The sequence below is a fragment of the Electrophorus electricus genome, chromosome 3 (assembly GCF_041902795.1).
Source record: "Electrophorus electricus isolate QZ-2024a chromosome 3, ASM4190279v1, whole genome shotgun sequence".
Lineage (NCBI taxonomy): Eukaryota > Metazoa > Chordata > Actinopteri > Gymnotiformes > Gymnotidae > Electrophorus > Electrophorus electricus.
Window position 1 is genome coordinate 29,724,867 of NC_137499.1, and position 12,505 is coordinate 29,737,371.

At 44.8% G+C, this 12,505-nt stretch overlaps 1 protein-coding gene across 2 annotated transcripts in view; it reads right to left on the minus strand.

Moving 5' to 3' along the window:
- Positions 1 to 12,505, minus strand: part of septin9a (septin 9a) — a 57,231-nt gene that overhangs the window by 38,383 nt on the left and 6,343 nt on the right. The window contains exon 2 of one of the 2 annotated variants that reach the window (XM_081710984.1): positions 12,031 to 12,102. In XM_081710984.1, coding sequence (XP_081567110.1) covers positions 12,031 to 12,102 — 72 coding nt within the window. Of the gene's footprint in view, positions 1 to 7,453; positions 7,790 to 12,030; positions 12,103 to 12,505 lie in introns of those variants that run through there. The other variant, XM_035525863.2, reaches the window with a different exon arrangement.

Sequence of the window (12,505 nt, forward strand, 5' to 3'; positions counted from 1 at the left end):
TCCCTCCCTCCTCCCGGTCTCTGAAATGGGCTCTTCCAGGGAGAATTCAGCACGCCCACTTTATACACACACAGACATGAACAAATACACCACACACTCCCCACACACTGCATTCTCCACACACTCCGCACACGATATTGAAAAAAAAAGAAAAAAAAGAAAGGAAAGTAAGGAGAAAAACAGTCTGTGATTCCACTGTTGTAACTTCATACTGTGGATGTGGATAAAATTCATTAATACAAATGTGTGTGTGTTTGTGTGTGTGTGTGTGTGTGTGTGTGTGTGTGTGTGTGTGCGCGTGTGTGTAGAAATGCCCACATGCACACGTATGCACATGTGTACGTATGAGAAAGAAAGAGAGAAACAGAATTATGCTCTATTGTGGTCATCTATTGTGGTCATTCAGCCACACATATTTTAAAAGATATGTGAAGGAAATCATGCCTGCTCTTGGTGTTTGTTAAAACAGTGGCTTCCCCTGACGCTTCCTGAATTTGTGCACCGACACAACTTAAAAGCCTCAGGCCTGCAGCTCTTACGGCAAGAAGCTGACACCAGGTCACTATTAATCAGAACCATTTCCAACACCGACACCATGGCTGCATTCATTTTACTGTCTCGTGATGCTCCATTTTGAGTTTTTGCTCAAGTCTGAAATTTTTGCCTTGATTGTTCACGCTTGTAAGTGACCTGTTTCTGCCATCATTGTGAACAGATATCTGTCAACAATGTGTAACTGCATATGGACATCAGTGAAATTAGCAGAACAGACATCACTGTTGGGTGATGAGGGTCATAGAGGGGTCATCATGTGCTTTCTCATTGTCCTATATGGCTTAGTTATGCTGTGAATAACTTAATGCACGCTGTATTGAGAGACAATGCTTGCAGATCCATCATACAGTACATTTCACTGCTCTTCCTGTCCTCTCTCTCTCTCTCTCTCTCTCTCTCTCTCTCACCCTCTCTCTCTCTCTCTCTCTCTCTCTCTCTCACCATCTCCCACTCACACAGAATGTAACACAGGAAACAATTCCTACGACCGATTGCTGACCTGCAAGCACTGCTGAAAGTATGGCCACCACGATCACCTGCTAACTGCGTAATAGCTCTCTTGGGTGTTGCCTGTTAACAGGCTTCCTTCACGGATGTATGCTTGTTGTTAGTATGGTGCAGCTTTGGCTCTTCCTCTCAGCCCCTCTACAGAAAGATTTGCTCGCACGAAGACAAGGGAATACACCCACAGAAGTCAGCCACAGCCTGTACCCACAGCATTCTGCTGGTCTCCTGTATCTGATGCACAAACATCAAATGCATGTCTGTGGAACTCCTGCTTGCTAGCACACTCTGGAACTGCAAACTGGCCATTCCAAAGACTGACTATCACAGTTTACGCTAAGTCTTACGCTAAGCCAAGTCTTCGGTGGCTGGCCTTCACAGAAAATTGGACACCCCCCAATCAACACCTTGAGTCAGAGCTCAGACTTTCTAGACAGTTAGACCATTACACACGCTTAGTCATCTCCGTGTGTCTTGTACACTTCACCTTGTACTCAACTCTTCCTCTGCATTCCCTCTGAACATGGTCATCATCAATGACTTTGAATCTCATTTCTTCCTTTTCATTAGGTTGGCTTGTTTCAAAAGGAAACAACAATAGTTATGGTCAACATAGTAAACTGTATCTCTTTAAAAATCGAGGCGTGAGCATTTTTGAACTGTAGGAACCTGTAATAGTCGGACATAGATGAGATGTGCCTTCTGCCCGCTCTAAAATCTAGTCACTGTTGGCTTTGCTTGAACAGCTTTTCATGTCAAAGTAGGTGCCTCAACAACAATGCGACATTAACACAAAGAGCAGATGGGATAGATGGACGAGGGCATCAACATCCTTAGCATGACGGGCTACAGCGTGTCACTATCCATCTTCTCTTCCACAGTGCTCTCATGGTTACCATCAGTAGTCCATTCTTGAGAACTGTTACCTCCCCACTCAGCTCAGCTCTCTCGGTATCTCCAGACTCACTCTGCCCTTTCATTTTAAAGATGTATTGGCTTTCATCTTCCACTCCCTGGCTTTCAGATGTACATAGAAGAAACAGAGCTGAAAGGAAGCAGAGGCAATCCAGCTCTCCAGCAGACCTCGCAAAATGTTAAACAGTGCGTGCTGGTGTTCCATAGAGGACAGTTGTTTGTCTGCTCTTATTCTCCCTGTGTATTGCTGTGCTCAGTGATCACTGCAAACTCGCAAATCATTTTCAGATGTTTCAGTTACCACTGACACACTCACTGTTCTCTAAAATATCTCTCTAACACTTCGATATCTCTGACTCTGTATGACCAGCTAACCTTGAAGCATATTTATGTCCACCATCAGATCTTTCAGATTCTCTTTATACAACATAAGAAGAGTATGACATAAAGTTCTCATCCAAGCTTCGGTCATTTATAGACTGAACTACTGTAGCTCTCTACTGCCTGGTCTTCCCTCATCGTACCATTCCTCTGCAATGTTTCTGAAACTCTACAACTCACCTGGCTTCTCATGTAACCACGGATCCTCATCAGTGCTAGCCTACCGCCAGACCTCAGCTCAGATCTGCATGAAAGCAAAACTCGGATCCTCAATACCAGGACTTTGGCACGTCCTTCCATAACCTCTCAGCATGCTCACAAGGCCAAATATTACTGCCGAGTGTCCTTGTATTCCAGTGTTTAACCAAGCTTCCTTCCTGGTTCCTAACGGACCTTGAAACCCACCTCTTCAGGCTCCCCCTTGGCTAGCCATAGCCATGCAGGGCGTTGGCTATGTACTTGTGGCAATGCAAGGCATTTATAGTGTATTCTTCTGTTATGTTTGGTTGGACTGTAGAATACGTATTTGGGGTATCAAATGTCAAACTTAGGCCCTGGAATTTGGCGTTTCCCTCATTCCCTAGTAAGACTCATGAGGACTTAAAGATAAGCTGATCAGTTACATTAAAGTTAAATATGCATTACCTTTTTATAATCTCTTGCACTTCTTTTCTAAAACCATTCTTTTGCTTAATAGCAGGCAGCCCATATTTCCTTATTTAGTCTCCTCTGCACGTCATAAAGTCAGTATGAGTCATGGCAAATCTCACTGTCGGAATCTGGCTTAAAACAGATGGGTCCAGTCTTTCAGTATATCTCTATGTGCCGCAGTGCTCTGTGTCTAGGGAGGAGGAATGATAACACTGCAGTTCTGCATGTGGCCATAGCCTTAAGACTGACCATGCAGCACAATGACTCACTCATCAACACAACCAGCAGCTGCCTTCAGCAGCTGTGTGTGTATGGACTACACACACACACATACACACACACAGCCGTGTGACACAAATACATGCTCCAACACATGGAGACCTATAATATTGTTTTCATGGAGGTATTCCATTGACGCAATATAAAAATGACCATTTAGCGGGAAAGCCCAGGCCAGACTCTCCCAGACCCTCTCCAACTACATATCCTCTGCCCCTGCATGTAACCCTTCCCTGTGTCTTACTCATCTTTAGCACTCCGGGGGGTTTGGACACTGAGCTACAGCAAACTGCCACACAGTTCACTGAGGCCTATGCCACCCTCCATCTTCAGCACCCACGATAGCTCAGTAGACCATGCAACACTTTTCATGTGAAGGCTGCATTCTGACACTTCCTGTGATGAATAGCACTTTTCCCTGCACTAAAAATGACTAGAAATCCAGTAATTCCATTAAACAGTTCTGGTTTAAACAGTAAAGGACCCAGATTTATTTTTTAAGAAACAGGCATCGGTTATTATCCGTCTACATCAGATATAAGAGAAGTATGAATCAGTGCTTCCTCTTTGTCACCTACTGCTGGACCCTGCAGTACACTAGAGCCTGTGTATAAGTGCTCTTTATTTATCACGGCGCGCTGCTCATTTCGCTTCATAAGGAGCCCTTGTCCCGTCAGTGCAGAACTCAAAGCACAAACCTTGTACAAGCATTCAAGCAAATCTCCCACAAGCATTTGTGCGCTCCCAGCTGCACTGCATTAAGCACTGCCCTCCTCTGGCACTTCGAACTGGGTGTTTAAACCTCAACACTGACTGTGCTGTCTGCACTAACGTGGTCTCCCCTGCGCCAGTCAACACTGTCAACCACCACATCTTCAGAAGTTACCGAAACAGCTCCGTGGTCAAGGTCAGGATGGAGGCAACACATTTAAGTCTTATAAGTGTGTGTGTGTGTGTGTGTGTGTGTTGTTTTCTGCATCTGTGTGAAAGTTTAGGGAAAAATAGTGTGTGTAAGAGAGACACAGGAAGAAAAAGAAAAAGACAACATGTAAGAGACGAGCAAGCACTGTATGAGGATAGTAACAATATCTGATATAAAGAGCAATGACATTAAATACACACACACACACACACACACACACACACACACACTCACACACACACACACTCACACACACACACACACACACACTCACACACACACACACACACACACACACTCACACACACACACACACACACACACACACACACACACACACATACACACACACACACACACACCATTTACCTCATGAATTGCCATCCAGGTGCTTTGTATTCTGGGCTTAGGGTATGTTGGCTTAAAGCAAGACCGTGTTTACATAGCAACAGCAAAATATTACTCGGCACTCACCTTGCTGAGGCTGAAGAGTGGAGAACAGCTGGACAACACACACACACACACATCTCGAATCTCCTTACTTTTTACCACTGTGTCCTACCTCTGTACGTAAATGTGTGCTTAATGCATGTATAGAAAACATATTTTATACATTTCACCATTAAAGCTACAGTACGTCTGACATTGTTAATGATACAAATTAGAAAACCTGCCCAAAGCAAAGCCATCTATAGTCTTCCCTGGCCTGTTTACAGGAAGATTTTCTGTTTTGAACCCAGACCATTTCGAAACATGTACAGAACCAGGTAGCTGGTAGCTCCAGCACTGAAGCGCTGGCAGAGCACCTATCTGCAGCTTCTCACTGGGTTTATACATAGTCCAATATTCTTCACAAAACAAGGGAAACTCACACCTAATACGTCTACTAGGTTTTATTGACTTTCTTCTGTTCTCTAATCCAATCATCGTATCATTCATTTATGCCTGCATGGAGTTGGACATTTCTCAGAGTGTGAGGGGAGACGCTAGGTTTTGGTTCAGGTCGGGGGTGAGTAACAGTGCCTATGCTGGAACACATGCTTCTGCTGAGATTTACCTAAAGCAGGCAGGCTCCACATATAAAGGGCCACGCTCCCTGACAGCTGTGCTCTCAGCTATCTGTCCCTGGTCTGCTCACGCCTTCACCCCAGTGTATGTGAAGGCATCAAATCAGATTATGGCTTTTTACATTTTTTTTTACTTGCTCTATGGAGCTACTTTAATATCCAACAGAGGGATGGAGGTGGGCTTCCAGTAACACACATCCTGGCTTTGATCCAAGAACCTGCTTTGTTTTTGATCCTGTTTTTGACAAATGCCACGGCACTGCCGCTCTCGCTCAGCAGCACCTCATCCCCCAGTGAGATCTCCTGATCTCCTGCCTAAAACAAAACGCAGGGCAGGAGGACGACGCCTACCATTTCCCAATAAAACCCTGAATGCTGGAAAAATAATCTGGGCCTGGAGAGAGAGAGAGAGAGAGAGAGAGAGAGAGAGAGAGAGAGAAAGAGAGAGAGAGAGAGAGAGAGAGAGAAAGAGAGACAGAGAGAGAGAGAGAGAGAGAGAGAAAGAGAGAGAGAGAGAGAGAGACAGAGAGAGAGAGAGAGAGAGAGACAGAGAGAGAGAGAGAGAGAGAGAGAGAGAGAGAGAGAGAGAGAGGGTGATCCAGCGACAGAGAGAAGTGAAAGGGCCAAGAAGCCGTTTCACTGTCAACATCTGCATTCTCTCATTCAGTTGGAAAACTGGACAGAGTTAATCTGTGGACAGTTAATCTCAAAACAACTGTGCACCATTTCTAAATATATGTGCACAATCGCAATGATAAGTGGACCATTGGGTTTATAAAGCTAGTTATTAAGACAAGGGTGCAGAGGGGAATGCAACGTCAGTTGTATGTTTTGGAGAACAATATTGCCATCTTGTGGCCATGTAAAGCAGTGCAACATATGGTAAGCAACCAAATTGCGTGACATTCAACCACTAGGTCACAGCAAGGCTCCAGTTGTGAGGGCTGCAGGCCACATGACTTTATTGTTCTGGACTGCATTTCTCAAGCAAGATGAAAAGCAGTTTATGATATCCATGAAAATACTGTAAATCAGTAGGAGACATTGGAAACCAGTACAATGGGATCAGGAAAATGTAAAATTAGAAGTGCAGAAAATGTAGCTGAGATTTATTGACCACCACTGAAGCCCACTGAACATGTAGTGTTGATTCAGTGGGGTTGTGTGTGCACGTGCACAGAGTCAAGCGCACGCATGCACGCACACGCACGCGCACACACACAGCTGGAAAGTCACTTCCTGTGCAGAGGCGACTAAGGGGGGAGGATTTCTCTCCGCTAGCTCCGGCTCTCACTCCACTGACTGCTGTTCTCCCTCCACCTCCCTCTGTCCAAACACCTCCGGCTCACTACGGAGCCCATGAGCCAACCCGCCTCCCTCGCTCCCCTCCGCAGAATCTCTTACAGGCATCATCTGAAAACATAGACCTCCTGCTCTGAGATGGATGGAAGGAGAGAGAGAGACAGAACGAGCGAGGGACACAGAGAGAGGTAGTGTAGCATAGCCTGGCTGTGGTTATGCAGGCACTAGGTGTGTGCAGCGGGCAGAGCAGAGTTGCTCTGTACTTTGCTCCGATTGGTTCAGCTGAAGAGCAGGGCGGCCCACTTTAAAGCCTTCTGCATGCCCTCATAAAGCGCTGCTGTGCTGACACATCACAAACAGGCTAGCAGTCTGAGAGCATTTCACACAAATACACACACACACACACACACACACACACGTACATGGATTCATGCACACACACACTCACTCTTTTCGCTTTGCTATTACAGCCTAGCTGTTTTCCTGTCTCAGTCAAAAGGCAAAATGGAAAATCCGATGGATGCCAGTGGAGCACGTAAACCCCCAGCAGCAGTGACACAAGGAACCGCCACAGAGCTTTTCACCCACGTTTACACCAAAGGCTCGAGCCAGCAAAACTTCACTCAAAGCCCGGCAAATGCCGACATCGTCAGCACGGGTAGATTTGAACAGACGTTAACAATAATGTTCCAGCAAGATCCACTCCAGAGCAGAGCAGAGCCGGGAACAAAACAGCTGCCGGGACCAAGCAGCTCACAGGCAGAAATAACAGCGGAAAACCGTGGAAGAGAATTAACTCCGGCAGCGAGTAGCATGAGGTGCGGTAAGGTCATGTTGCCCTCAAAGGAGAGAGGTTGGCAGTCAGCCTTTGGCTTACCTGCGATTTTGTCGCCCTCCATAGCCAGACACACACCCTCCAGAGTCACATGGAGTCTCTGTTCTTCTTCTCCAATCCGTTTTTTTTTTCTGGACTTCCTTTTTCTCTCCCCCACAGCACTGCTGCCTCACACACACACACACACACACACACACACACACACACACACTCTCCCTCCCTCACACGAGCCCTTTCTCTCTCTCTCTCACCACCACCACCCCTTTTCCTTGGTTTAATTTTTTCCTTGTGCTGTGATAATGAGTGTATCCAGGATTACAGCATACCCATGTGCTGATCATATGGAGCTTTGTATTTTTTCTTTTGTTGCTCTTGGTTAGCTCTCTCTCTCTCTTTCTCTCTCTCTCTCTCTCTCTCTCTCTCTCTCCCCCCCCCTCCACCTCATCTCACTCTCTCTCTTTACTCACTGACTTAATCTTTACAGAGACACTGAGGTAGCTTTGTACACGAGATGGAAACTCAAGGCCATGTGATGTGAGCTCCTCTTCCCAAAATGCTCCTCAGTGGCTTGAGGAATCCTGCACAGTGATACTTCGGTCACGCGCCACACTCTTCCTCGGAGTTCTGTACTCTGCATGGGTTTGTATGAGCAGCCAAGAGACATCATGACAAGAAGGCCAGGAGCACATGAATCATCTGTCTTAAAACAGCACAAAGTAAACCAAACAGCAGAGCGCAAACCCAGACTACATGCAAACGCTTTCATACATTGTCTCTCGACATTTCAAGCCTGCGTCAAATAAACGGCCTTTCCATTTATAGCTCAAGCAGAGTGAATCTAGCTTTCCAGAGCTATTTGGAGTGGGGACATGAGTTGGGAGGTTAGGTGGAAGTAAGAACCTTTGAGTCGTGCACCACCCTCGGGGGTGGGTGGGGGGGGGGGGGTCAAGGGTCGTTTGCTGAGTAAGTGGATAGAAGAGGAGCCCAAACACACTGGAGGGTAAAGACCATGCAGAGCACACTTATGTGAGTGTGAGGAGGACAGACTGCGGTCGTTACCCCAGGACAGTGCGTCTTTTTCACACAGCCCCGAGAACTCACTTTCTCTACTCTTATAGACAATAACGGATCCGTGTACTGTTTGTAACTCCTGCTTTCTTCATGCTGTTTAACAGAAGCAAAAGTAATAATATCATCAATTTCAGAATTTCTCCATTCATAAAACGCCAATCTTAAAAAGGTGTCTGTTTACAAGAGCACAAAGCACAAAGATGAACCTTTAGAAGCTCAGCACTGATATGTTTGGCCCTTTCATGCACAGAGAGCATGAGGCGGCTGCTGTTGTACACTGCTGTATTAAAAAGAAACATCTCTTGACAATGCCCAAAGGCCTGTGTGCACAGAGGAACAATGCTGTCTCTATGAGGAGGCCCACAGACACACCCACGATTTACATCCACATGGGTCTTTATCCAGCTACAAGGGAGGTTCCGTCAGAGTCTCACTGTACTGCAGACGGTGCTAGAAACTCAGCCACATACTGACATCAAACATGTTACAGGTTTACACTTCATAAACAGGAAGAAACAAGACTAATTAACTAGTCTTAAAGCTGAATCACTTTTTTAGTTAGTGTGTCAGTTTTTAAACCTGCCTAGTGTTTGGGGTTTTTTTTTACCAACAGGGGAGAAAAGGTTTATTGTGAGAAACCCAAAGTTCATGGCCTGCTTGCATATAGCACTATCTTATGACTTATTGACAATTTTTTGAGTAATTTATCATACCTTCTCATCACACCTACTGCTGAACTGCATTAAGCAATGCATTGTTTTGTTGGCTCACTAGCACCACCCGCTGGACAGTAATTCTACAGTGTAGCTTAGAAGAACACAGTTTCTAACAATGTATCTTTGTAGCAGTAGGGGTAATATTTTACTCTTTCTGATGTATTTCTGATATATCATAATACAATCATCAGTAATATATCAATACAGTATTCTACTGGAGAATGAGTATTCTAACTTCTACAACTACTCAATAGTTTTATCCATCTTCATCCTTTAAATGTTTTCTTTTAACCTCAAATAACATTGGAAACTACCAACCAGTCACTGCTTTCATTTTGGTCAATACTCTAGAACAACTGATTTTGGAAAAAGTAACACATCCCCCCCATCTCAAAGAGAAGAATCGGTTGGACTAGGCTGGTTTTCCAGTGAAACCACTCTCCTGGCATTTACCACAGCATAGTCTGCCTTAAGACGGTTGCTTAGCTGATGCTGTTATTAAACTGTAAATCAAAATGTCCACACTTTCCAGCTTTGGCATCAGGAACTGTGGCTTTCATGTTATCTTCAAAGCTGACTGTACAAGATAGCCTGGACAGGAACAGCCTCGAGGTAGTCGGGAGAAGGTCACTTTCAAAACCTCATGATCTTATAACTGGGGTTCCCTAGAGGTCAGTTCCTTGTCCTGTACGTTCTACACGTATACAAACTTCTTAGTTTCCTAAGTTTTACCAGTCAGACTTTCAAATATCAGAATAACGTCTGGACTGTGTTGGTTCTTAGCAAGATTAAGAACCACCCATACGGACAAGTAGAGGCCATTTAATTAATATGAATAATGAGCATTATTATTACAACAGACTATTGTATGACAGTTAGGAATGGTCAGTTCTGAAACAGTAATGTAAGGAGAAGTTGGGAAGTGAACTAGCTACTGGGAGAAGATCAGCAATGCTTGGACTATAATACTTACCCTTTTATTAGCTCCTAATTGCTTCAGAAAAGACGGGATGTTGTGAACTACACCATCACAACAACATTTACACTGTTTTTACAGTGTAAAATCACTGTATGATAAACAGCCAAAAGAGAATAATCAGGCTGATTATCTCTTCTTGGATGGAGACTCACCAGATTAATGTTTTCACAAGACAGAACTTATCTACAAAGTAAAAAATACATTATTTTCACAACTGGCTCTCTCCATTTCCAATGACACCTGCATACTGCTAAGAACTTTAGAGTGGCTCTACATAACAACTTAACCTTCTTGGAGAACATTTAAGACAACAGAGCCCAAAGATTCCCATTGCACCACATTAGAAGAGTAGAACCCTTCCTGGCAACACATGCTGCCCAAGTTCGTGTCCCAAATCTGGGCATTTTTAGATTGGACTACTGCAAGTCCCTGCCAGCTAATGTTCCATAATATGAACTCTGCAGTTCTGATATTTATGGCCTCCAAAGTTCTTACTGAGATCACTCTATAAGCCCTGGGGAGCTCAGCCCATGCTGCCTTGAAAGCATTGGTTCAGAACTATGGAACAGTAACGGCCCCAAGTGCTGTCGGACCCCTAAGACACATACAGCACTTATGTATATGCACCTTTGGCAATGTACAGGCACTTATTAAAGGTTTAAAAACACATACTGATCTCCTTAGTTGCTCCTATAATCATGTTATTGCATTTTTAAATGTTTATTTGCCATAATTTACACTTACAGGTACCAAAGCCACATGTCCACGCAACCCATGTATACTCTTCCTTGAGAGTTCTCCTTACGTTGCTCTCGCGTGCCATTTTTGCCTGTGAGTCACCAGCTACTTATTTCTACACTACACAGTTGGATAAGAACTGTGCCTTCTCTTGATCCTTTATCTCCAGGGCAGATCGTCTCTAACCTAGATCGTCTGATCTAGGTTATAGATCCTATGTACCTGTACCTCTTGCATGTCCTGGAATAAAAGCAGCTGCCAAAAGACTAAATGGGATTGTAATATCAAGGCCTTCACTGATCATACTGTCTACAGCACCATTTTGTATCAGTGTTAAGATGGCAGACAAGTAGGCATGATCTAAACTGACCTGCCCAAGACAGAAAGCTTGGAAGAGGAGTCTGGTCAGCTCGGAGAGGTAAAAACTCTTTCAGTCTCACTATAACATTAGAAAACTAGGAGACACGCAACTAATATGCAGTCAGTGTAAGTCATTCATACAATACAGTATTCTGCCCTTGAAATAGATACTCACAAATGCACAAACATTTTTATGCAACAGGCAGCTGAGTTTCTGAGAGTGTGCATGTGCACTGCGTGGCGGTAATGGGGGAACGTGCTATTGCTGCCAACAGCAAAACCAGCACGCACACACACACACACACACACACACAACATCCCTCACAGAGAGCAATGCTGAATCTGCAAAAACAGTTTACTCTTCACACTGGGAGAGGATGCTGCAGTGGTGAGCCATCGCCACAGTCATTCTAACACGCATGACCACGCACGTACACACACACACAAACACGAACACAGAGTACAGCACAACAACAGAAGCCATTTGGATTTTCCATGAAAAGAAAATGACTCTTTGGTTAGGCAGCACCATCTTGCTAACAGACACGCATGCACATACATACACTGAATGACCCCTTCTGATGGGAGCACACAATCCATCATCCAATCACATGTAGATGCACACACGCACGTGCACATGCCAATGAAAACAGAGCCAAGAAAAGATGTGGGTTTGCCGGTGCGAGCATGTGTGTGCATATGTGTGTGCGCGTGTGTGTGTGTGAGTGAGAACCACTGCCTCAGACTATACTTACCAGCCCCAGTGGCACCAGTAGAATCTCCTCTCTCTAGCCTCCTCTGTCTGCCGCTGGTGGACCTGGCGATACCTGCCAACACACAAAAGCTGTCAATCTATTTCTCTGCATACTCTGTGTCGGGGAGTAGTGCTACTCTACCCACACACTCAGGTCATGAACACACCTAAACCTATGATGAACAAATAATCCACTGGTACGCACACGCACGCACACACACACACACACACACACACACACACACACACACACACACACACACACAATGCTCAAAGTTGTGGCCACTACTGTAAAGCTGGAAAAATACAACATGTTATGGGTTCATAAAGTTGACATTCCTGTAAAGGTATAAGACACTAAGTTCTTAACACACAAACTCAGAGAGATGTATACTTTTGATAAACACACACACACACACACACACACACACACGACAAGACCTGTTCAGCACTTGATGTTTTTCAGACTTACTGCA